This window comes from Chiloscyllium plagiosum, unplaced genomic scaffold (assembly GCF_037043375.1).
Source record: "Chiloscyllium plagiosum isolate Xiang-an unplaced genomic scaffold, Cpla_swu_hap1 HiC_scaffold_39, whole genome shotgun sequence".
Taxonomy (NCBI): domain Eukaryota; kingdom Metazoa; phylum Chordata; class Chondrichthyes; order Orectolobiformes; family Hemiscylliidae; genus Chiloscyllium; species Chiloscyllium plagiosum.
The window spans coordinates 30,550,571-30,577,426 of NW_028270177.1; the positions used below are offsets into that span (position 1 = coordinate 30,550,571).

A 26,856-nucleotide genomic window follows, 5' to 3' on the forward strand; every position below is an offset into this window, starting at 1 on the left:
CTTGCATGTTATTTTTATCCAAAGAACCATCCAACGCCCTCTCGAATGCTTCAAGGCACATGAGAGTCAAGGGGCCAAACAGCCTCCTCCTGTGGGCAAGCACAATTACAAACCTTATCCCTGCAATGACCGTGTGGGCGAGCACAATTACAAACCTTATCCCTGCAATGACCCTGTGGGCAAGCACAATTACAAACCTTATCCCTGCAATGACCGTGTGGGCGAGCACAATTACAAACCTTATCCCTGCAATGACCCTGTGGGCAAGCACAATTACAAACCTTATCCCTGCAATGACCCTGTGGGCGAGCACAATTACAAACCTTATCCCTGCAATGACCCTGTGGGCAAGCACAATTACAAACCTTATCCCTGCAATGACCCTGTGGGCGAGCACAATTACAAACCTTATCCCTGCAATGACCCTGTGGGCGAGCACAATTACAAACCTTATCTCTGCAATGACCCTGTGGGCGAGCACAATTACAAACCTTATCTCTGCAATGACCCTGTGGGCAAGCACAATTACAAACCTTATCCCTGCAATGACCGTGTGGGCGAGCACAATTACAAACCTTATCTCTGCAATGACCCTGTGGGCAAGCACAATTACAAACCTTATCTCTGCAATGACCCTGTGGGCAAGCACAATTACAAACCTTATCTCTGCAATGACCCTGTGGGCAAGCACAATTACAAACCTTATCTCTGCAATGACCCTGTGGGCAAGCACAATTACAAACCTTATCCCTGCAATGACCGTGTGGGCGAGCACAATTACAAACCTTATCCCTGCAATGACCCTGTGGGCGAGCACAATTACAAACCTTATCCCTGCAATGACCCTGTGGGCAAACACAATTACAAACCTTATCCCTGCAATGACCCTATGGGCAAGCACAATTACAAACCTTATCCCTGCAATGACCATGTGGGCGAGCACAATTACAAACCTTATCCCTGCAATGGCCCTGTGGGCAAGCACAATTACAAACCTTATCCCTGCAATGACCGTGTGGGCAAGCACAATTACAAACCTTATCCCTGCAATGACCCTATGGGCAAGCACAATTACAAACCTTATCCCTGCAATGACCGTGTGGGCAAGCACAATTACAAACCTTATCCCTGCAATGACCCTATGGGCAAGCACAATTACAAACCTTATCCCTGCAATGACCGTGTGGGCGAGCACAATTACAAACCTTATCCCTGCAATGACCCTATGGGCAAGCACAATTACAAACCTTATCCCTGCAATGACCCTGTGGGCGAGCACAATTACAAACCTTATCCCTGCAATGACCCTATGGGCAAGCACAATTACAAACCTTATCCCTGCAATGACCATGTGGGCGAGCACAATTACAAACCTTATCCCTGCAATGACCCTATGGGCAAGCACAATTACAAACCTTATCCCTGCAATGACCCTGTGGGCAGGAAAATTACAAACCTTATCCCTGCAATGACTCTGTGGGCGGGAACAATTACAAACCTTTCCCAGCGAGTTGAATGGGCAGAATCTGAGAGGGGCTGTTCCAATCATGGGCTGGTTCTCTCTAGCATTAGGGTTTCATGGGTAAAAGAGAGACCCAGTCTGTGACTACAGCAGCGGTGAGCTGGCTAAGTGAGTGAGCATGCGAGGGTGAGGGTGAGAGCGAGAGCGTGACAGAGCATGCAAGCGATAGAGCTAGCGCGTGAAAGAGAGTGCGAAAGCGAGCAAAAGAGCGAGAGCAAGAGAAAGAGAGCATGATAGCAAGCGTGAGCGCAAGAACGAGTGAGAGCACAACAGCGAGCGAGAGCATGAGAGCAAGTGTGACAGAGAGCGAGTGTGACAGAGAGCGAGTGTGACAGAGAGCGAGTGTGACAGAGAGTGAGTGTGACAGAGAGTGAGTGTGACAGAGAGTGAGCGACAGTGAGAGTAAGAGTGAAAGTGAGAGTGAGGATTGTAAGTGAGTGAAACATCGGGGAAGGCCTTTTTCTGGGAGCAGGATTGGGAGGGATGATAGCAGGGACCTGTATGTCAGGAATTCCATCCGTCGGATGTGTGGGGACTTTCAGGGTCAAGTGGGGGTGGTGTGAATCTACAAGAGACATGAAGACAAGAGGGCAATTGTGATGGCAGAGAGAGGTGACAGTGAAGAAGCAAGAAAGTTTAAAACCTGCCAACTAAGTAACGCACTGTTGACCTGGAGCCAGGAAAACTAAAGGTAATGGATTGCAGGTAAATGGATGTGGAATCTTTAGCCTAAGGCTGCATATGTTCAGGAGCTGCTAGATGGGGGAATAACGGGGCATATTCCATTGGAATGAACACTGTCAATTACCCAATTTACATCTCAAATGCAAATGGTAGTGACTCTCCAGTTAAAATCTTTCAGTTTTGGACATATGTGATGGAAATGCAACTTCATACGATATGGAAGGTGTGCTTTGAGTGATGGTTTTTTGCATGTTGAAGTGAATCAGTCATTTTGAAAGCAACTTTTATTTCTAACTTAAGTCTGTTATCTTGCACCTATGTAATTACAACACGCCTAGGAAATTAATGTTTTCCTTGAATGCTGTAACTTGAAGTTTGACGTAGGGTTTATAATTGAGAGCTTTGATAAATTATTCAATTTCTGCTTCTTTGAGAGTTGAAACCTCACATGTTAATACAAACACAGACAGTACGAAGTGGCTGTACTGCATTATAAATTGATGAGAATGAAAATTAACCCCTGAAAACAAACAGTGGTCCCAAGAACCTCTCAAAAAGAAAATATTTTGTCCCTTTCCAAGATAGTATTAGCCGATATACAACAATGACTCAGATTCATATGCGTACGGCACAGAATAAACACTTTGTGCATCAAACAAATGCTTTTTGCTGCTGATAAAGACAGCATTTGAACCAATCCTAATCGATCTGTAAATCAGCAATTCAGAGAATCTAGGTCAGGATCCTTAATCTGAGGGTCATGCGATTTGAAAGGGATTTTTATATTTTGACACATTCTGCCTACATACTGCAAAACAGTCAACAAGGAAATAAATTATCAGTAATCACACACACCCACTCTAAACAAAACCCTCCACAGTGAGAACAGTTAAATCACTTGTCGGCCCATGAACTTCTCATTGAAAGATGAATCCTGTTACACCTAGATTTTAGTTTATACAAAACTTCTAATTTCCCACAATAATATCTAATTTACACACTTGGAGTTTTCAATCCATGTACCATAAGCCCCAGGTTATTGTGGAGACCTTATTTGTGTCAAAACAGACTTTCATTTCCAAATTATTCACCAGGCACCAAACTGTTTTGACTCCAAAAGGGGACACTCCAGTTTTTGTGTCTTTATACAGAATTCTCCTGTGAGTCAATAGCAAGACTCTGCCATTACAGCAAGGCAGGAACTAGTTAAAGGCCATTCAGCCCCTTAATCTACAAAATTAAAATATCATGGCCATTGCAAACATGAGGCAAAATGAAACACAGAAAATGGTGAAAACAGACAGGCCGGCTGCATCTGCAGGGAGAGAGAGCAAGAGAGAATGTGCGTGTGTGAGAGAGCAAGACAGAATGTGTGTGTGTGTGTGTGTGTGTGTGTGTGTGTGTGTGTGTGTGTGAGAGAGAGAGAGCAGAGAGAGAGAGAGAGAGAGAGAGAGAAAAAGCAGAATGATCATCAAAACAGGTCACAGCCCATCAAGCTGTTTCAGAAGATCAGAATCAGTCAATCCATTTTGGCCATCTCATTCTGTAACCCTAATTACAAGGAGCAGCACTTGAAAAGGCTTAACATTCAAGGCTATGAGCCAAGTGCGAGGACGAGGAATTAATGCAAGCTGATTGGTGCAGACTCAATGGGCCAAAGACGCTCTTCTAGTCTGTATGACTCTATAACCAGGAGAAAGTGAGGACTGCAGATTAGATTAGATTCCCTTCGGCTCAACCAGTCCCCACCGGCCCTCCGAAGAGTAACCCACCCAGTCCCATTTCCCTCTGACTAATACACCTAACACTATGGGCAATTTAGCATGGGGTCAATTCACCCGACCTGCACATCTTTGGACTGTGGGAAGAAACCCACACAGACATGGGGAGAATGTGCAAACTCCACACAGACAGTCACCTAAGGCTGGAATCGAACCTGGGACCCTGGTGCTGTGAGGCAGCAGTGCTAACCACTGAGCCACTGTGCGGCCCCTATGCTGGACAGCAGAGTCAAAACAGGTGGCCCTGGAAAAGCATAGGCGGTCGGGCAGCATCTGAGTGGCAGGAGAGTTGACATAAGTCCTTCATCAGCAATGTTGGGGGGAGCGGGGGGAGAGGGGGTATCCCAAGAGGACTGAGAGATAAATAGGAGGGGGCACAGGGCTCTTGACTCTCAACCAACAAAAGCCTTAACCAATACCAATTTTGAAATTTTCAATTGATCGAACCTCTCTCCTCTCTTTTTTTTGTGGGGGGTGGATGGGAGTGAAAATTACAGACTTCCAAAAGCTTTTTTTTTTGGAAAGACGGATTTGGAGAATGCCCTCTGTTCAAGACTCCGATTCTGGATGAATTTTGTTTGTATTTTACGTGAGGCCATATGTAAGAGCATAAAGGCACAGACGTTGAAACAGATCATTCAGGCCACCAAGTCTGCTCCACCATTCAGTGAGATCATGGCTAATCCAATAATCCTCAATTCCAACTTCTGCCTTTTTCTGGTAACCCTATATTCCCTTACTGCCCTAGTGGCCCAGTGGTAATATCCCTCCCCCTGGACTGGGAGGCTTGAGTTCAAGTCCTACCTGCTCCAGAGGCTTCGAATAGCATCTCAGAACAGACTGATTCGAAACTTCAGTTAAAAATCTGTCTCAGCGTTGAATACACTAAATGACCAACTCAACAGTAAAGAATTCCACGGACTCACTACCAAGAGAACAAATTCTTTCTCATCTCTGTCTTAAATGCATAGCTCCTCAATCAGAGATGATGCCCTCTGGTCTTAAGACTCCCTCACAACAGGAAAACAATTCCACATCTACCCTGTCACACTCCTTGATAATCATAAGTGTTTCAATAAGCTCTCCTCTCATACTTCTGAACTCCAATGAGCACAAGCCCCAACCTACTCAGCTACTCCTCAGAAGACAATCTTTCCAAATCTGATATTAGCCTAGAGAACCTGCTCTGGATTGGCTCCAATGGTGGTCTATCTTTCCTGAGATATGGGGACCAAACCTGTTCACAGTTTTCCAGCCATGGTCTCACTCGTTCCTCTGGATGACTTTACACCCTTGGATAAGTATCTGCCGAAGTTCATTTCAAACTGTTAATCTTAGCAGGTTTTTTTTTGTCAGTGGCGGCTTCCCGCTCCATGCCTCTCTCGCAGGGCAGGCGCCAAATGTACCTCGGCTGGATTTGGTTACAAATCCACCATCCAGCCCAAAAAAGGAGGAAATGCGCCTCTGCGTTTCCTTTAAACACCTACCGCATATTTGTCATCCGTTCCAAGATAGAAGCTGCGTTCCACCAGGTCTTCAGCGCTATTGCTGCTGGATTCCTTGACTAACTCAGGTAATGTAGTGGGTGTGCAAGCTTCCTTTTCAGGACACGAGTTCTCCGGTTTCTGAGGGTGGCCTGGCGAGACTGAAATTTGAGGCACCATGACCTGATCCCGTTTCTTAACTGGGGTGGACGGGCTGCTGAAGTAGTTGATGGCAGAGGTCTTGACAATTATGCGGGAGCAGCTCTCACTGTACGTCTTGCCCACTTGCACCATGTCTGGCTCCGACACGCTCATCCGCTGGTCCAGAAGGTGCCTCTTCTTCCCTTCTTTCCTCTTGCTCAACATTTTGCCTTTCTTTAAGTTCTGCAGGAAGGGCTTGGTCTTGGCACGGAAGGATTCCCACGTGGTAATGTCCTTCTGCGACTCCATGTCGCTGAGCACTCGGCCAAGTCCTCGATGGTCCTGCTCTCTCAGAGACGGCCTCTTCAGCCTCTTGTTTATGCAGGATCTGTCAGTGAGAAATGGAGGGACAAATGGTCACTGGGTGTCAGCCCCAAATTGTCAGCTACTCTTTATACAATTTACACAATATCACTGAGCATTTAGCTTCACTCAACAATTTAATGCAATGGGATGTACAGTATCAGACTTATCATCATTGTTTATGTCAGCAGCAAAACACACACAGTACCGCGTGCTACCCTTTGACCAATCAGAGCCAATCAAAACCCATTTCTCATGCTGTGGATAGTAGTGCTCCCTTTGAAATTTAGCATTCCTACGCAGGTTTTGATAAGCGCAAGTTGAGATGTTTTGACAGCTTTTCCTTCAATAACTGGATAATTACTTAAGCCAACTCAAGTATGAAATGATGAGGACAGATTAGATAAACTTGGCTTTCTGAATGAGGAGTGATCTGATCAATATGTTTAAACTATGACAAGAGATTCAGCAGGATAGCTACAGAGAAACAAGTTACTCTGGCAGCACAATCGACGGGTGGACACGTCCTACAGTCAGGTCAATCACACTAGCAAACAGGAAGGGAGGCAATGGGAAAAAAAAATCGCAATCTTCCCAAAAAAGGCTCTGCTTGCTTCTCTCGAGCACCAGGATCAGTTCATATGGCTGTTGCTGACTTTTCATTATTACATAGCATTCTTCACTGAAGATTTTTACATACCACATCTCTAATGCTAGAGAGATCCATATACATTCTAATCTTCTTTATCTTACATTTCAAGCTTTCAAAATGGAGATGGATATATTTGAATTTCTTTTTTTTTACTATACAGTATAAGACAGCTAACATCTCATCCAAGAATAACAACATATATATATATATATATGTTTATATTTGTGTACATACACACACATATAGATCTACATATTCATACACGCACACACACATATGTCCCTGTGTATATTTAACGCTGAGATAGATTCTTGATCAAAAGGAAAATCAGGGGTTATGGGGAAAAGGGCAGGAAAATGGACGTGAGGAATGTCAGATCACAAAATCCCCACATTACTGAAGCAGGCCATTCGGCCCAATGAGTCCACATCAACCCTCCGAACAGCATCCCACCCAGACTGATGCCATCCCTGTAACCATGCTTATCTACCTGACCTACACATCCCTGGACACTATGGGTAATTTAGCATGGCCAATTCACTTAAGCTGCACATCTTTAGACTGTGGAAGGAAACCAGAGCACCCAGAGGAAACCTACCCAGACATAGGGAGAATACACAAACTCCACACAGTTGTCCGAGGGTGGAATTGAACCTGGGTCCCTGGTGTTGTGAGGCAAGAGTGCAAACCATTGATCCACCGTACCACCCTATGATCAGCAGTGATCCTACTGAATGGCATAGTAGACTTGAGGGGCCAAACAGCCTACTCCTGTTCCTATTTCTTATGGCCATATGGTTGTTACAGCATTAGCCTGCACCTTTGGATGCCTGGTCCAGTTAGAGATATGACCTCCATATCACCATCTCCCTAAACAAGGGCATCAAGGAATCTGGATTCTGTCTATTTTTAGTCTCATTTTATTGCACCAGTGACTATAACCAACAAGAAATATTTTATTTACATTAGACCTTTCACATCTTCAGGACTCCCCAATGTGGTCCAAACCCACTCACCAGCCTGCAGCGTAGTGACTAATGTTTGTCAGGAATTGTGGTGACACGTTCTCTTGGTGCAATCCTGCAGCTTACAAACATGAATGAATCTGTAACGAATGGTGATGCTCGAGGGAAGACTGATGACTCAGACAGCCTTCTGCTCTTCTTCCAATCGTCAGTTTGATTTTTCTTTCGTTCTCGCTTCGAAGAATTGGGCCTTGCTTGAGCTTCAAGGGCTGCATTGATTTTCGTTAGTGCCTGGGCACGTTGGAAAGATTTACAGGTTGATACTCTTAAGTTAGAAATGCTCCTTCCACAGGCACCAGCCCTGGTGCAGGACTCAAATCAGGGGTTTCTGGTTCAAAACAAGGGAAGATGCTCACTACATCACAGATTGAGGAGGATTCAGGTTAACTTGAAGGGCAGCAGCTTTGAGAGTGTGGTGCTAGAAAAGCACAGCAAGTCAGGCAGCAACCGAGGAGTAGGAGAATCGATGTTCCATCAGGGGCTTATGCCCAAATATCCCCTTCGATTCTCAGGATGCTGCCTGACCTCCTGTGCTTTGCCAGTACCACACTCTCGACTCGGATCTCCATCATCTGCAGACTTCATTTTCTCCTGGGGCATCAGCTTTGGCAAAACAGGGTTCCCTCAAAATCACATAGGAAGGAAGACAACCCACCGTGTCACCCAACATCAAAGTAGAGATGTAAACTCACTGACTTGTTGCTGTGTGACAATGGCCAAGGCACATATTCATCTACGGCCCATCACAAGTGGCTCAGTGGTTAGCACTGCAGCCTCACAGCACCAGGGACCCAAGTTCGATTCCAGACTCGGGTGACTGTGTGGAGTTTGCACATTCTCCCCGTGTCCGCATGGGTTTCCTCCGCGTGCTCCGGTTTCCTCCCACAGTCCAAAGATGTGCAGGTCAGGCGAATTGGCTATGCTAAATTGCCCGTAGTGTTAGGTGTATTAGTCAGAGGGAAATAGGTCTGGGTGGGCTACTCTTCGGAGGGTCTGTGTGGACTCGTTGGGCCGAAGGGCCTGCTATCACACTGTAGGGAATCTAATCTAAAACAAGTGTTCAAAATTTGCACCAGTGGAGAATTTAAACAGACCTGCAGAAGAGTACTGTGAAGGAAAATGTAGGTACTTGTGAAGAAAGCAATGAATGAACAGATACTCAGCAGTGAACTGAAGGTGGTCAGCACAGAGCTCATCACCACTTCCTCAAGGGAAACTAGGGATGGGTGATCTGCTGGCCAAGCCAGCAAGGACCAAATCCCCGGAATGATTTAAAAGAAAACTGCAAGGATTGATCCAAAAACCACTAATACTTTAAATTTACAATGAGTTGAGTTCAGAAACGCAATGTACCTTGACACAAAAGGGTGGGGAGGAGAGTTGATGCAAAGGCAAGAATTCACAAACAACACAAAATAAAAATAAAGTTAGCAGACCGATGACACATTACATTTGTAGACAAACAAGCGAAAGTCACTGCAAATTGAGTGGACCCGTGTTGCCTGCACAACCAAGTGTTAAAGGTGGGACATTGAGAGATGTAGTTGTTCAGTAAATCACACCCATTCATTACAAAGTAGCAAATACTTACAAAGATTCAATTATACTATTATACTTCTCTTTTTATACAGCGCACATATTCTTGAAGCATCACACTTCTTTCCCATATAGTTTGCTTGTTGCGATCTTTCTGTTGTGCCAGTTTTCACATGCTATAGTTCTATTTATTACACCGAGTGATGACTCATTTAGTCCACACACTCGCATTTCCCAATCTGCGTGGTTCCAATGATTTCTACTTACTTCCGTACTGACCTTGCCCCCTCAGGTTCCAGCTCCCTTCTGCAGGTAATTGGCCCAGTTGGAGATGCACTGCAGGCCTCCTATGTTCCCTCATTTGTGTCCACTTTTATTTGTCTCAATGTTGTTCTCTCACTATTTTACTTTGAAAACTCAATTCCTTTTGTGACTCTTTATTTTGTTAAAGCTATTTCTAACAGTGTTTCTTCTTATCGTTCCTACCAATTTGTTTTGACCAATTTGCAGCACCTGAGAATCTGGTCCATATTGAGTCAGTTATCTGGAAGTTTGTTAACAACTCCCTTCAACTTACATATCCAGACTAGGAGTTATGCGTACTTCTATCATTATTGTGCACAGTTGTCTGGTTGATGAACAGACCGGTCAGCAAATTAGCTGGCTGCTTGCTAAGCTGCTGACTGAGAAAGATAAAGTTGGAGACCTCTTACATACTGCATCACATGTCAAGATGTTATCTCACTGTCTTAAATGCTTAGTGCCCTTTTTAGATCTGTACAAGAATGTTACATTCCCTCTTTCTGCCTTCGAAGAACGGAGACTGGTTTGATAGATTTTACAAAATAAAAGAAATGCACATTAGTATGTTCACTTCAGACTTCACAATAACACTTTGGCAGCCTCACGACGCAACCACATTTACTCTTCATATAAATGTCATAATTCAGTAGTGCAGCTTCATTCTGCAGTGTGAAATCTTACGTGGTGGATAGATGTTTATCATGGGTAATGGATGTATGGTGTGATTCTTTCAGAGTCTTCAGCTTTTAAGATGGATAGGAGGTCATGCATATTTCAGATGTGTCATCTGTTTTACGGCAGAGTTTGATCATGGGCTGGACACAATGTCTCAGTTGCTTTCCACAGACTCTCACAATCGGTGAGCAATCTTCAACTCTGATGCTTTGTCTTGGTTCTAGTTGGGAAAACTGTCTCCATACTCAGTGACCTCTCTCTTTTACAACTTTCCCACTTCTTTCCAACAGTGCAATGAAATATGGCTGAGTGGTAAGAGTGGGAAGGATATGTATATTCCAAATGGAGAGTGGTCAGTAAGGGTAAACCATTACCTTCAGGAGCAACTTAGACATTTACTACGGTAAGCTGAAAGTCTTGGCAAACAGCTTTGCATTTAATCATCAGGGCCTTTACTGAACGAGCAGTACTTTCTGCTAGAGTTTAGATCAGAGTGGTGCTGGAAAAGCACAGTGGGTCAGGCAGCATCCGAGGAGCAGAAAAATCGACGATTCAGGCAAAAGCCCTTCATCAGGAATGGAGATAACATTCCTGATGAAGGGCTTTTGCCCGAAACATCGATTTTCCTGCTCCTCGGATACTGCCTGACTTGCTGTGCTTTTCCAGCACCACTCTGATCTAAACTCTGGTTTCCAGCACCTGCAGTCCTCACTTTTGCCTAGTACTTTCTGCTAGACCATTACACTTAGGGTAGTGATGAAACAGATAATGCAATGAATCCCACTTCCTGTATTTGTCTTGGAAAGGTGCACCACAGTCAGAGATGTACAGCACAGAAACAGACCATTCTGTCCAACTTGTCCAGATATCCTAAGCTGATCTAGTCCAATTTGCCAGCGTTTGGCCCATATCCCTCTAAATTCTTTCTATTCCTGTACACATCCAGATGCCCTTTAAACACTGGAGTTGTCCCAGCCAGTGTACAACAGACTGTTGTCACCTAACAACCTGTTGAGGAACAAACATAATGAATATGGTGGCTAATGTGTCAATGACTATTGCAGTAGTGCCATCTTTGATTTATCTCACTGAAGAGAATTTGGTGAAATGATCATTCGTCAGGGTGTGATTGGCTTCTCGAAATGGAAAAGGTCTGTCACAACTTTGCATCACGGCTCAAAAGGAATTTCATGTGGGATGAGCGGCTCTCTCGATTGATTAAGATGTTATATATGACTCGATCAATTGCTTCATGTCCTTATTGATGTCGGGCCAATAGACAGATCACGTGCCAATCGCTGATCTTTCTTTCAGTGCCCATGTGACCTACATGTATGTGGTCATGCGGATCTCAACATAGTGCTTGTGGAAAACTTACCCGATTGCCTTTGAAAATTACATTCCTAGATATTCCTAGTTCACCGTTGAGTGGGCAGAAAAGAAGTACATGCTCAGGGATGAAGATGAATGTGCTTGGGCCATTCCTGATGATGGTTTCCTTGAGTTAACCATTAGTAGACAGGGCTTGCTGAATCTGCTCTACTCTGACCAAAATGAATGAGATCAACATGGAGACTAGATTTGAACTCAGTTTTGACAATTTCCATTTGTAAGTCAAGCGGATTATTAGTGGGCGGCACAGTGGCACAGTGGTTAGCACTGCTGCCTCACAGCGCCAGAGACCCGGGTTCAATTCCCGCCTCAGGCGACTGACTGTGTGGAGTTTGCACGTTCTCCCTGTGTCTGCGTGGGTTTCCTCCGGGTGCTCCGGTTTCCTCCCACAGTCCAAAGATATGCAGGTCAGGTGAATTGGCCATGCTAAATTGCCCGTAGTGTTAGGTAAGGGGTAAATGTAGGGGTATGGGTGGGTTGCGCTTCGGCGGGGCGGTGTGGACTTGTTGGGCCGAAGGGCCTGTTTCCACACTATAAGTAATTTAATCTAATCTAATTATCTTTGCTCTGAGCTGGATTTGGAAGACCGCTTTCAGCACTGTGAACCTGGAAAGTGTTGTACCTCAAAACCTTCCCTTCATTCTTCACAAGTAGAGACTGTAGTCACGGAGGTGAAGCTGAGAGGATTTTGACAGATTATTTCCAGCAGTTGTGGTCAATACGGATGAACGAAGTGACTGACAAATAGGAGTATGTGGAAGTTCTGTATTGTGAAAACAAAAGAGGGAGTTCCCTTCCTTCAGTAGATGGTCTGAGTTACAATAAAAACATGAGAATCAAACACAATGTTATCATCAAGCTCCAAGGCTTTTTGCAGACACATCAATTCCCAATGTGGTAAGTTGACTGCAGAGACCAGAATGTGCATAGCGGTCAAGTGTAAATGGTGATGGGGTTCATTTACTGGTTACCCAAGAGTTCAAGTAGGTTTTAATTCCTCTTATTTTAGATTAGATTCCCTACAGTGTGAAAATAGGCCATTCAGCCCCACCAGTCCACAGAGACCCTCCGAAGAGTAACCTACCCAGATCCTCTGACTAATGCACCTGACGCTAAGGGGCAATTTAGCTTGGCCAATCCACCTAACCTGCACATCTTCTGGATTGTGGGAGAAACCAGAACACCCAGAGGAAACTCACGCAGGCATGGGGAGAATGTGCAAACTCCACACAGACAATCGCCCGAGGCTGGAATCAAACCCGGGTCCCTGGTGCTGCGAGACTGCAGTGCTAACCACTGAGCCACCATGCCGCCCCCTGGTGAACTATTAGGCCAATTATATGAGGATCATCTAAAATCTACAGCCCTAACTCCACATTGGGAATGTTTTCAGATGATTCCAGTTGTAGGGGCATCTGCTGAAACATCAAAAAATCAGGCATAGTACGTCAACGAGAAAATTATAGAGGCACAGACAGAAAGTGAAAGTGAGAGTAAGACTTAAAGTAACAGGAAAAAGTAACACGGCAGTGAGCAAGTGACACAACAATCTGCTGTGAGCCGTGTAATACTTCAAGATGTACCATGACACTAGTGCTAAAGACAAAATCTTCTACTTATAAAGGGCAAATTAAAAACCAGACACTTCACACAGTAAATGCACTGCCGGTAACAGAAGTGATTCAGGAGGCAGCTGGGCCTTGTGAGGAATTGATAAATTTTGCTTTCTAAACAGAGAAGTTTGTGGGCTAGTATAAGGAGCTGAGAGCTGAACACAAGGCAAGTGCAAACCATTAATATCCATCAAGATTGGAGTGGTGCTGGAAAAGCACAGCAGGTGAGGCACCATCCGAGAAGCAGGAAAATCAACGTTTCAGGCAAAAGCCCTTCATCACAGCCTACCTTGAAAAAGTAGTCATGATTTGGAGATGCCAGTGTTGGACTGGGGTGTACAAAGTTAAAAATCACACAACACCAGGTTATAGTCCAACAGGTTTATTTGGAAACACTAGCTTTCAGAGCACTGCCCCTTCATCAGGTCATTGTTCATGACGACCTGATGAAGGAGCGTCGCTCTGAAAGCTAGTGTTTCCAAATAAACCTGTTGGACTATAACCTGGTGTTGTGTGATTTTTACCTTGAAGAAGTTCTGCTCCTCCCTGTACAAGGATCTCAGTGAGTCGCTCTCTCGCTGCAACTCCCAGGTCATCTCTTCTGCCCTGAAGCTTTTCAACCACGTCCTCAAACAGACTCACTACCACAGCCACATCTCTTTCCTCAGTGCCTGTCTCCAGAACCAACTGATCCCACATGGACTCCGAAGCACGTTCAGACCAACACAGTTTGAATCTCCTCTTCCATTAATATCATCAATGATGTACACACTCATAGCAGACCAGGGTTTCAGTCAGGCCTTGTCCCATCAGGCCTCGTCCCATCAGGCCTCAGTCCCATGTGATCTGACATTTAATGAAATATACACATCCTCATGTTGTTAGAGTATTGGTATAGTCTCCTTGGATACTGCCTGAACTGCTGCGCTCTTCCAGCACCACTAATCCAGAATCTGGTTTCCAGCATCTGCAGTCATTGTTTTTACCTTATTGGTATAGTTTGCCTTTTTTCTCTACATCTCCCTTCCATGTCTTTACAACCATTTACAATTAATAGGACATACACATTGTTAAGGCACAATGGGTCAAACATAAATGACAGATGACTAAAACAGAAGGGAAGCTAATTTAAAGACCAAAGCCAGAGATGAAGCCATACCTCTATAGGACTAGCATCAGTAAGATACAAAAGACAAAGTGACGTCATCAGTAGACAGGGTGATGAAGAAGGCGTTTGTCACCATTATCTTCACTGGTCGGAGTTCATGATTATGGGACAGCATGTTATAGCTGTACGCCACATTTAAGGCCACACCTGGGGTAATGCGCACAATTCTGGTCGTCCTGCAATAGGATTATATGTTATTAAACTGGAAAGGCTGCAAAAAAGAATTACAAGGAAGTTACTGAGACTGGAGGGTTTGAGTTATAAAGATGGGCTGCATAGGCTGAGACCTTTTTTCCTGGAACGTTAGAGGCTGAGGTGCGACGATACAGAACTTTATTAAATCATGAGGAGCATAAATAAGGTGAATGTTAAGGTCTTTTCCCCAGGGTCGGGGAGCCCAAAACTCGAGGGCCTAGGTTTAAGGTGAGGGGGTAAGATTTAAAAGGGACCTGAGGGGTAACTTTTTCACACCGAGGGAGGTACATGTAAGGAACCAGCTGCCAGAGTAAGTGGTAGAGGCGAATACAATACATTTAAAAGACATCTGGATAGGTAGATAGGTAGGAAAGATTTACAGGAATATAGGCCAAACACAGGCAAGTGGAACAAGTCAGTTTAGGAAATCTGGTCAGCATGGACAAGTTGGCTGAAGGGCCTGTTTCCGTGCGGAATGACTGTACAACAAGGGACTTTTGTGCAGGAATACAATACAGTACCTTTCTAAGACACAATCTAAAGAAAGAAAGACACTGCATTTGCTTAGCACCTTTTTGGATGTGGACACCTAATGGCAGGCAAAGAGTTAGCACTCCAGGTAGGCCAACAAGCCCTTCCCTCCCCCACAGCCATATTGTAGCCTGGCTTTTTTTTAATATTCTTTATTTTGTTTAAATTTTGAAAAAGTAGCTAAGAGGGAAACCTTCCTGTGGAAAAGCCTCTCAGTTACCTCCCATTTAGGGCAACTGAATGTTCCTCACAAAAGACACGATGGCTTTGAGAGGTTCGGACTAATCATCCATCGTCATGACATTTAAAGAGATGCCCTCGTCAAAGTTCCAAAGGGCGCCTGTTTGTCCCCCAGAGGCAGTGGGTGGGGGACTAGAAACAGCTTACTCTCCCGTCTCCCACCACTAAAACAAAAATGCCAGCCCATGTCAGATCTAAACTGGCATGAGGTTACTCTCTGGTGCTGGAATCCCTCAGATAACCTCATCCAAAAACAAATTAACAACTCAACAAGAATATCTCTAGCATGGCAGTGCAGAGTGCTCGCATTAGGCTATACAAGTGGGCAGACAAAGGATTTTCATGTTTGGACCAGTAAGCAGGAAACTGCACAAATATTAGTTTCCAACAGTCACTCTGAATAAATAGCTTGCTGGAGAAGGAATTAGTTTAACATCAAGTCAACGGCGATACAGTTTTTGAGCCATCCACCTCATTCTATTTGGGCCCACCCTTCAAGGCCCAAATCCAGGCCCTCCCAACAGGCCCTTGCAGACTATACTGTCTGTAAGATTAGCTAACCTGAGGGGATCAGGGTGCATCGCTCATCCTCTCCCCTGCCTTCTTTATGGGTGCCAACATCCAAGCTGTGATTAAGTCTCTCATTTCCCAACACCTACTGAAATAAATTGGAAGGGCCTACGTTCTCTGCTGACCGCCCTGAAATAACTCCAGAGAGGCCGGTATCCCATCACCAAGTCATCCTTTATTAACAATCCTTGACAGTAGTACTGCCTTATACAGAGTCAGGTATCAGAATGTTAGCATCTCTGACACACCTGGTTATATCTGTCAGTCAGGGCTCTCAGTTTGGATCCAATTAACAGTTCCAATCAGGGAACTCATATTCTGTGAGCTCACTTGGCTGACCGGATTACATTCACTACATTCCCAGGCTGGGGAGTCTAGAAGTAGAGTTCATAGTCCCAGTTTAAGGCTATTTAGGACAGAGTTGAAGAAAATATCCTAAGTAAAGAAATTGATGAGTTCTCAGTTCCAGAGGGTTATGCTTGGTCACAGAATTTAGTATATCAGAGCTGAGATCAACTATGGTCTTTCTGAATGGCATAGCAAGCTTGACAGAGCTAAATGACACACTTGTGCTCCTAATATTTAATGTGATCTCCAGCAATAGGTGACAACAGAGGAAGTGGGTAACTAGCAGGGGAGCAACACTGTAGCTGCAGATCCTTCCCTAATGGAAGATTAGATTCGGTTAGATTCCCTACAGTGTAGAAACAGACCCTTCGGTCCAACCAGTCCACACGACCCTCCGAAGAGTAACCTACCCAGACCCATTTCCCTCTGATTAATGCAACTAATACTGTGGGCAATTTAGCACGGCCAATTCACCCGACCTGCACATCTTTGGACTGAGAGAGGAAACCAGAGCACCTGGACGAAACCCACACAGACACAGGAAGAATGTGCAAACTCCACATAGACAGTCACCCGAGGCTGGAATCAAACTGAAAATCAGACCTCATTAAAAATACAATTCTTGGAATTCAGTAACAACTGTACAGGATCTGGCAAGACATGGTACTTGTTCATTTCAAACTGGCACGTTCCAGATATCACAGCCAAACTATAACCGGGCCAAATGGGCAAGTTTAAATGGATTGGCGTTTCCCCAGAAAGGGCTATTGTCAGGTGTGTTTATGGTACGTACACGCAGGTGTGGAAAGTTGGAGTAAATGTCCAAGATTTGGAGACATTAAGGTAACAGAAACCTGCCATACTGTAAAACCTTCCAAGAGGTCCATTATTTTTCTTTAAATCTGGCTAATCAACATGAATTCACCCGAAGGGAAGGTGAACAATTTTATAAGTTTGTTGAATGCAGGATGCAGCTCAGCAGTTGCAACACCAGAATGCGGGTAAAGTGAAACACAGGTTGCCTCATTTCAAACGGAAAGCTCGGAGGAGCTGATTTCCAAATGCGTCTGAACAGTTAGTCACATATTCCACTGCAGGACCATCCAATATCCCAACATGAACAGCCAATTCCTGGTTAAACTGGTCAACCAATGAGCTACACAAACTCAATTACTCTCACTATGCTTTGACATGAGGTTTTAGCTGGGTGAAAATTAGTTATACTCAAACTGATCAAAATTAGTTATACTCAAACTAATCTCCACTAACGGTCGTCTATTAAGCATCCCTTCATCTTGTTAACCTGCAGTTTTTGGGAGAGCGTATAATTCTGACTAGGGGCAACACCCGAGGACAACATTCTCAACTCAAACCCCAGCGGGTCCTCCCATCAGTTCTGACAATCTGTGCTGAACGCCTATAGTTTCAAACATTTCCAGTTTGGGAAACATATTCACAGTTTCCACTACAGCAATACCTGTAGAACACTTGTGTATTGCCACGTGTATAAGTTGCAATGAAGAAATAAGAAACTTGCAAATGGATATGGATAGGTTGGGTTGGTTGTTTGCAAATTTCGAGAAGGTTGAGGGTTCAGGTTGTAAGTTTGCTCGCTGAGCTGAAAGGCTTGTTTTCAGACGTTTTGTCACCATGCTCGCTAACACCATCAGTGAGTCTCCGGTGAGGCGCTGGTGTTCTCTCTCACTTTCTATTTCTGTGCCTTGGTCTGTTACGGTGGGTCATATCATTTCTGGTTCTTTTTCTCAGAAGTTGGTAAATGGGATCCAAATCAATGTGTTTGTTGATGGGTGTTTTGGTTCGAATACCAGGCCTCTAGGAATTCCCGTGCATGTCTCAGTTTACCCTGTCCCAGGATGGATGCACTGTCCCAGACAAAGTGATGTCCTTCTTCATCTGTGTGTAAGGATACTAGTGATAGCTAGTCGTATCTTTTAGTGGCTAGTTGGTGCTCATGTATCCTGGTGGCTAGCTTCCTGCCCATCTGTCCAATGTAATGTTTGTTGCAGTCCTTGCAGGGTATTTGGTAAATGACGTTCATTTTGCTGGCTGTTGGGACTGAGTCAGTAGCTGTTTCAGTGTGTTGGTAGGTTTGTGGGCGATGGATATGTATAGGTTCAGTAAATGGCCCAAAATCTGGCAGATAGGGTTTAATGAGGAAAAGTGTGAGGTAATCAATTTTCATCAGATGAATAGAAAGGCAACTTATTGTCCAAATGGATTTAAGTAAAAACTTCAAAATGCTTCGGTGCAAAGGGATCTGGGTGTCCTCGTACAAACTGCAGAAAGTTAGTATGTGGGTATAATTGGTAATAAAGGAAGGCTAATAGAACTTAAGCATTTATTGCTAATGGAGGAAGTGTAAAAATAGGGAAATCTTGTTGCAATTGGACAATGCGTTAGTGTGACTATATCTGGAGTACAGGAGGTCCCCAGGTTATGAATGAGTTCCATTTTTTCCGCTGTCCATAAGCCGAAGTTGTGTGCAATTCGGAACAGATACGAGCTCATTAGTCCACCCATTCGTTAGGACAAAACATTGTAGGTAACTCGGATTTTTATAAATAATTTTTAAAAATGAGTAGCCGGAGGTAGGTTTGTAAGTACGAGACGTTTCTAAGTCGGGCGTTCCTACTCCAGGGACTTCCTGTACAGCAGTTTTGATCCCTTTATTTGAGGAAAGATGCAACTGCATTGGTGCAAATGCTTTTGAGAGACAGTTCACAAGATTAATTCCAGAGATAAAAGGCTTGTCTTGTGAAGAGAGATCAAGCAGTTTAGGCCTGTGCTCACTAGAGTTGAGAAGGCTAAGAGATCGAATTGATCCAGAACGCTGAAGGAGAGTGACAAAGCGGATGTCAAACAGATGTTTCCCTTATGGGGCAATCTAGAACGACAGGTCGTAAGGGATGGTAGATTTAATGCCTGAACTGCTGTGCTTTTCCAGCACCACTCTATTCCAGAATCTGGTTTCCAGCATCTGCAGTCATTGTCATTGTTTTTACCTTATGGTAGATTTAATTCAGCGATAAGGAGGAACCACTTCTCTCACATCATCCCAGAGTGCAGTGGAGACTGGGATAAATTGGAGGAGGTGATGGACATATTTTTGGTTCGTAATGGATTAAAGGGTTACAGAGAGTGGGCAGAAAAGTGGCGATGAGGCCGAGATGAGACAGGGCCATGATGGTATTGAATAACAAGAGCAGGCTCAAGAGGCTGAATTGTCTGTTCATGATTTATATTTCGGAGAAGCTTGTGGCTAATTTGTAACGCTGTTAAATTAAATTTGGCTTTAACTCAGATTTAATTCAGCCAACACTCCAGCTGTCTGTGAAGGTCCATTTTCACAAAAGCAGTTGAAACTTGTAAGAACGGTGAGCAGAAGGAACAGCAACAATACACTAACTTGCTTTGTTAATGTGGTACATCATTTCCCAGGGTGCTTTACAGAAGCATTATTGGGAATAAATTTGCCACATTTCAAGGAGATATCATGACAGATGATCAAAAGAACCAAGTTTTTAGGATTTGGAGGTGCCAGTATTGGACTGGGGTATACAAAGTTAAAAATCACACAACACCAGGTTATAGTCCAACAGGTTTGTTTGGAAGCACTAGCTTTCAGAGCGCTGCTCCTTCATCAGGTGGTTGTCCACTGAAAGCGCTCCGAAAGCTAGTGCTTCCAAGTTTTCAGGATCAGGTTACAAACAGGCAAAGAGGTTTAGGGAAGGAATTCCTGAGTTTGGGGCTTTGGCAGCTGAAGGTAGGATAACCAATAGTTGGACAGCAAAAATCAAGAGCCAAAATTCTGGAGCAGATGGGACTCAATCCTAGATCCCTCCAGCACCTTACAGTCAGAGGCAGGGACAATACCAGTGCACAAAAATTGCCCTTCAAATTTACTTGCGCGGCAAATGGTTAGGAGCGGTAATGCACCGCGTGAGAGTATGGTGGAGGCAGATTATAAAATGATATTTTCAATCAACCTGCTCAGGCAGAACTCCAGGGCAGGTGGGACTTGTACCTGGCTCTCCTGATTAAGAGATGGGGATACTACCACAGAGCCACAACTGTTCACATTAGATTGAGATTTATTAGCACATCCCAGAGCGGAAATTGGTTGTGAGAGTAAAGAGGGGTTTTTTCCACTGAATGTAGCTTGGTGTCTTCAGCTAAACGGGTCAGGAACAAGCCACAAGTGAGGCTCTTGTTAAATCTGCCTGAGGTGATTTTAAAACTCATTTACATTTATTCACCTTTCTTCAAAAGGAACTTACAATGAATGAGGCAAAGGCTCCCTTCACTTTGCAGTGCTCGCATATGGACCCAATGTTCCAGTTATTACAGCAGGGAACTCAAGAATTAAATCCAGATTCAGCTGACTCCCTCCAAACTGCCCCGGAAGGCAAAACTTCAGACGGACAATTAACAGTGTCAGGAATCCTCCAAAACAGACTGCAACTCTGACAAAGGGTCAGAGACCTCAGAGTTCTGCCTGAGGTACAGGACTATGTAGAGGGATTAACATCTACTGTAACTCCTGGGTAACTATTAAACTGACCCTCCGCAACTCACCACTGACTGTAACCTTGTATGCAGGCAACTCCACAGATACCCTACACCAACACGGACTCAAACTGCCCCAGGACCCAAAGCAGGAGGCTGGAAGAACACAGCAAGCCAGGCAGCATCAGGGGGTGGAGAGGTTTACCATTCGGGTGTAACCCTTCTTCAGGATCTCACGCCTGACTCCAAAACTCCTGCATCGAAGACTCCCGAGGCCAACCTCACAGTAGGGTTTTCATCTCTGAATGAAGGATCTGCATTGCCTAAGCCAAGCCTTGCAACGTCTCCAGTGCCCACCCTTCACTCCGAAACAATGCACTGATCCTAGTGAAACATCATTGCCCACTTCTGATGAACAGTCACCAAACTCAAAATGTGAATTCTGCTTTCTTGCCATAGAGAGGGTTGGCTTGTGAGGACAGATTAAGTAGATTGGAACAATACTTTTTGGAATATAGAAGCACGAGGAGAGATCTTGCAGAAGCATGTAAAATTATGAAGGGAATAGATAAGATTGAGGTAGGGAGGTTGTTTCCACTGGCAGGTGAAACTAGAATGAGGAGGCACAGCCTCCAGATAAGGGGGAACATAGTTAGGACTCAGTTGAGGAGAAACATCTTCACCCAAATGTTTGGAATTCTCTGCCCAGTGAAGTAGTTGAGGCCATCTCCTTGAATGTCTTTAAGGCAAAGATGGATAGATTTTTGAAAAGTAAAGGAATTAAGGGTTATGTTGTGTGGGCAGGTAAGTGGAGCTGAGTCCATGGGCGGATCAGCCATGATCTTATTGAATGACAGAGCAGGCTCGAGGGGCCAGACGGCCTACTCCTGCTCCTAGTTCTTATGTTCTCACGTAAAAGCTGCCAGTCCTGCTGAGTTTCTCCAGCAATTTCTGTCTTTGTGTCATCTCCCACTTTCTGCTACTGAGTAAATTCCCTTCACTCCGACACTCTGCATGACCTCGAAAGCAGCCAGCAATTCGTTGGGCCACTCGTCTACTGTCTCCACATTGTCAGACCTTACTTGTTAGATGATCATGAGTCACCAAAGGTCTTTAAGAGAAACCAAAAATACTGCACGACCAATATATTTGTCACGTCTGCTAGATCTACTCTTCTGTGACTTCCTCAACTCTTCAATCAGCTCGGTTAAGTAAGTTTCTCACTTTTGAAATCCATGCTTTTCATTACCAGACTTCTCATTTCAAAATGTTCTGGTGTTCTATGCATTGCAACAAACTTTATTATTTTCCTATCACAGACGTTAAGCTGCGTTCACTATATGGAGAAGTCTAACGTTTGGTTGATGGTCACTGACATTTGCAGGAAATTTAGTTGAATGCAACACTCTAAACTGTTTCTCCCGTTAAATCTGAAGTACAAATAGATCACAAGCACCTGGAAGTGTGATTTTTGAGACAAATAATCAGCTGATGAATTTAAGTGGATGAAACAGGGCAGTGCGGTTAGCACTGCTGCCTCACAGCGCCAGGGACCCGGGTTCGATTCCAGCCACGGGTGACTGTCGGTGTGGAGTTTGCACATTCTCCCCACGTCTGCGTGGGTTTCCTCCGGGTGTTCCAGTTTTTTCCCCCCACCCCCCCCCAGTCCTAAGCTGTACAGGTTAGGTGGTTTGGCCATGCTAAATTGCCTATAGTGTCCAGTGATGTGCAAATTAGATGGTTTAGCCATGGGAAATGCAAGGATAGGGTAGGCGGATGGGTTGGGGTGGGATGCTGTTCGGAAGATCACTGATGGGCTGAATGGCCTATTTCCACACTGTAGGGATTCTATGAAATCCAAAAATTTAAACCTGCAAATCAATGAAATGGATTTATTCATCTTGCAATGTATTGACCGTGAAAAGTATGACTCATTTCAGAGTCAACATTTACCTATTCAGCCCCTAACTCCCACTTTGTGCATTCATTAATAAGCAAAAGATTGGAGAAACAGCAAAGACAGAAAACTGGCGAGATACCTCGATGCAAGGAGCCATTATACCACGCACACAATGCCTGGCACATAATGTACAACTTGAACTTACCACAGAATTTTACAACAAAAGGCTGCATCAAAGACAAAGGCTGTGATCGCTCAGGGCAAGGCCCTCCCTCAGGTTTGTAACATTGAAGATGCTATAACTATCAGAAAATTCTGAATAGTCTGGAAATCCTTTCTCTGAAAAGATGATAACTGAGAGATGGCCTGATTGAGAAAATCTCACAGAGCTCCCTATCTCGGAGCTGGAAGCTCTGGGTTCAAGTCTTGCTGATGACAGAACCAAATGTCCATGAAATAAGAACAAAGAGAAAATGGAATCTCAGGTCACCAGGCAACAGCTGTGGAGAGAGACGGACAGTTCCAGTTCTCCAAAGTTCTGATGAAAGGTCGTTGCTCTGAAACGTTCGTGCTGTTTCTCTCCACAGATGCTGCCAGACCGGCCAATATTTTCCAATTTGTTTTCTAGTTGTTTTTTCAGATGTCCAGCATCTGCAATGTTTTGCTTATGGAGGAGTATCAAAAAGGAGGCTAACAGGTTGATGACGAGCCTGCTAATCCTTCCAACATCTTCAACAAGGAGGAGTGTGCGTGCGTACACGTCTGTATATACACGTGTGTGTGTGTATGTGCACCTGCCTGTGTATGTGCATATCTTTTCTTTGTGTGTTTGCATGCACTCATGTGTGTTTTGCATGTACGTGTACGTGCATGCCTTTGTCTGTGTACATTCATGCATGCGTGCGTGACCATGTGTGTGTGCATGCACGTACACCTGTTTTTGTGCGCATGTGTCCCCATGGAAAAACAACAATGAAACTCACAGAAGCCTTCAAAACTGCAAGTGAATAAATGTACAGAAACATTTCCTATTTTGGGGAGACCATAAAAGTAAAGGCAGTGCTTAATAAATCCGATAAAGAATTTGTAAATCAATTTTTGCAGAAACTGTGGTGAGAAATTGGGATTCATCACAATAAGCCACTGAGACGATTTAACAAATGCTTTTGAGGGGAAATGGTTTAACGATTAAAGTTATTGATAGTTATTCATAAAATACAATAACTTCACAACTCAGACTATGGTAATATTAAGAGGGTTAAATTTAAAAGATAATCAAGTCACGACATGTCAGTGGCATTGATAACCGAAAAACAGCGTCACCACAAAATGGTGACAAGGGTTAACTTTGCATTAACTTTGTTTCTCACTCCATAGATGCTGCCAGACCTGTCAGATTTCTCCAGTATTTTCTGCTGAAAGTCAAAGAATCATAGAGATATACAGCATGGAAACTGACCCTTTGGTTCAACCCGTCCATGCCGAACAGATATCCCAACCCAATCTAGTCCCACCTGCCAGCACCCGGCCCATATCCCTCCAAACCCTTCCTATTCATATACCCATCCAGATGCCTCTTAAATGTTGTAATTGTACCAGCCTCCACCACTTCCTCTGGCAGCTCATTCCAAACACGTACCACCCTCTGCGTGAAAAAGTTGCCCCTTAGGTCTCTTTTATATCTTTCCCATCTTACCCAGAACCTCTGCCCTCTACTTCTGGACTCCCCACCCCAGGGAAAATACTTTGTCTATTTACCCTATCCATGCCCCTCATGATTTTGTAAACCTCCATAAAGTCACTCCTCAGCCTCCGATGCTCCAGGGAAAACAGCCCCAGCATGTTCAGCCTCTCCCTATAGCTCAAATCCTCCAACCCTGGCAACATCCTTGTAAATCTGTTCTGTACCCTTTCAAGTTTCACAATATTCTTCCAATAGGAAGATCAGAATTGCATGCAATATTCCAACAGTGGCCTAACTGATGTCCTGTACAGCCGCAACATGACCTCTCAAATCCTGCACTCAATACTCTAACCAATAAAGGAAAGCATACCAAACGCCTTCTTCACTATCATATCTACCTGCGACTCCACTTTCAAGGAGCTATGAACCTGCACTCCAAGGTCTCTTTGTTCAGTAACACTCCCTGGGACCTTACCATTAAATGTACAAATCCTGCTAAGATTTGCTTTCCCAAAATGCAGCACCTCACATTTATCTAAATTAAACTCCATCTGCCACTTCTCCGGCCATTGGCCCATCTGATCTAGATCCCGCTGTAATCGGAGGTAACCCTCTTCACTATCCACTACACCTCCAATTTTGGTATCATCTGCAAACTTACTAACTATACCTCTTATACTCACATCCAAATCATTTATATAAATGATGAAAAGTATTGGACCCTGCACCGATCCTTGTGGCACTCCACTGGTCACAGGCCTCCAGTCTGAAAAACAACCGTCCACCACCACCCTCTGTCTTCTACCTTTGAGCCAGTTCTCGAACCAAGTGGCTAGTTCTCCCTGTATTCCATGAGATCTAACCTTGCTAATCAGTCTCCCATGGGGAACCTTGTCGAATGCCTTACTGAAATCCATAAAGATCACATCCACCACATCAATCCTCTTCGTTACTTCTTCAAAAAAAAATCTCAATCAAGTTTGTGAGACTTGATTTCCCTCGCACAAAGCCATGTTGACTATCCGTAATCAGTCCTAGCCTTTCCAAATACATGCACAGGGGAACCTTGACTATTTGAACGAGATGGGCTGATAATTGACTATTCGGTTAATGATTTCCTCAGAGTCTCAGAATTTTCTGTGAAGTCTGCTCCCCGTTCAGGAGACTAGGAAAAAGCACACTGTGTATGAGAGCCCACCCACCGCCACCCCCAATACTCTCTGCTCCCACCCCATTCACCCCCGTCCATCCCCACCCACCACTACCCCCAAATAGTGCACGTGTATATACACACACTCTCACACACAATTTCTTGACAGGTTCGACCTCTGCCCTGTACACAATAAAGTTGGAGAGATTATCTGGGGAAGTGGGGGTTTTACGGTTCATCCCTGTGTGGAACCCAGGGAAAGTGTGCGTGTGTGTGTGTGTGTGTGTGTGTGTGTTGGGGGGGGTGGGGAGAGATGGGGGGAGGGGGTGGAGCCGAGGGTGGGAGGTCCCACTTAGATCCCAGCTCTAGCACATCTCCCTGCCAGTATATTAGTCCCCTTCCAATTCAGGTGCAATCTGTCCTTCTTGTACAGGTCACTTCTACCCCAGAAGAGATTCCAATGATCCAAAAATGTAAATCCTTCTCCCATACACCAGCTCCTCAGCCATACATTCATCTGCCCTATCCTCCTATTCCTGCCCCCACTAGCTCATTGCACTGGGAGTAAACCAGATATTACTACTCTCGAGGACCTCCTTTTTAAATTCCTGCCTGACTCCTATATTCGCCCTTCAGAATCTCATCTTTTTCCCTTCCTATGTCATTGGTTCTAATGTGTACAATGACCTCCTGCTGGTCCCTCTCTCCCGTGAGAACATTATGCACCCACTCGGAGATATCCTTGATCCTGGCACCAGGGAAGCCAGACACCATTCTGTGTTTTCACTGCTGGCCACAGAAACTTCTGTCTCTGCCTTAGACTAAAGAGTCCCCCAACACAATTGATCTCTTGGAACCCAACATACCCTTCATTGCATCAGAGCCAGTCTTGATGCCAGAAACTTGACTGTTGTTGCTACATTCCCCTGAGAGTTCTTTACCCCCCAACATTTTCCAAAACAGCACATTTGTTTGAAATGGGGATAGCCACAGAAGACTCCTGCACTGCCTGCCTACCTCTCTTACCTTTCCAGAAGTTAACCCATCTATGTGACTGTATCTATAGACAATAGACAATAGGTGCAGGAGTAGGCCATTCTGCCCTTTGAGCCAGCACCACCATTCATTATGATCATGGCTAATCGTCCACAATCAGTATCCTCTTCCTGCCTTATCCCTATAACCTTTGATTCAACTATCCTGAAGAGCTCTATCCAACTCTTTCTTGAAAGTATCCAGAAACTTGGCCTCCACAGCTTTCTGGGGCAGAGCATTCCATACACCCACCACTCTCGGGGTGAAGAAGTTTCACCTCAACTCTGTTCTAAATGGCCTACCCCTTATTTTTAAGCTGTGTCCTCTGGTTCGGACT

At 44.5% G+C, this 26,856-nt stretch overlaps 1 protein-coding gene across 9 annotated transcripts in view; it reads right to left on the minus strand.

The window, feature by feature from the left end:
* LOC122541051 (multiple C2 and transmembrane domain-containing protein 2-like) overlaps nucleotides 1–26,856 on the minus strand; it is a 487,119-nt gene that overhangs the window by 416,348 nt on the left and 43,915 nt on the right. For 6 of the 9 annotated variants that reach the window (XR_006309501.2, XM_087981162.1, XM_043677545.2 and 3 more), the window contains exon 2: nucleotides 5,475–6,000. Coding sequence is in view for 8 of the 9 variants with exons in the window: in XM_087981162.1 (XP_087837288.1) it covers nucleotides 5,475–5,921 (447 nt within the window). In the remaining variant the exon portion in view is untranslated. Of the gene's footprint in view, nucleotides 1–5,474; nucleotides 6,001–12,180; nucleotides 12,322–14,330; nucleotides 14,516–25,197; nucleotides 25,295–26,856 lie in introns of those variants that run through there. The other 3 variants (XM_087981161.1, XM_043677548.2, XM_043677546.2) reach the window with 3 other exon arrangements.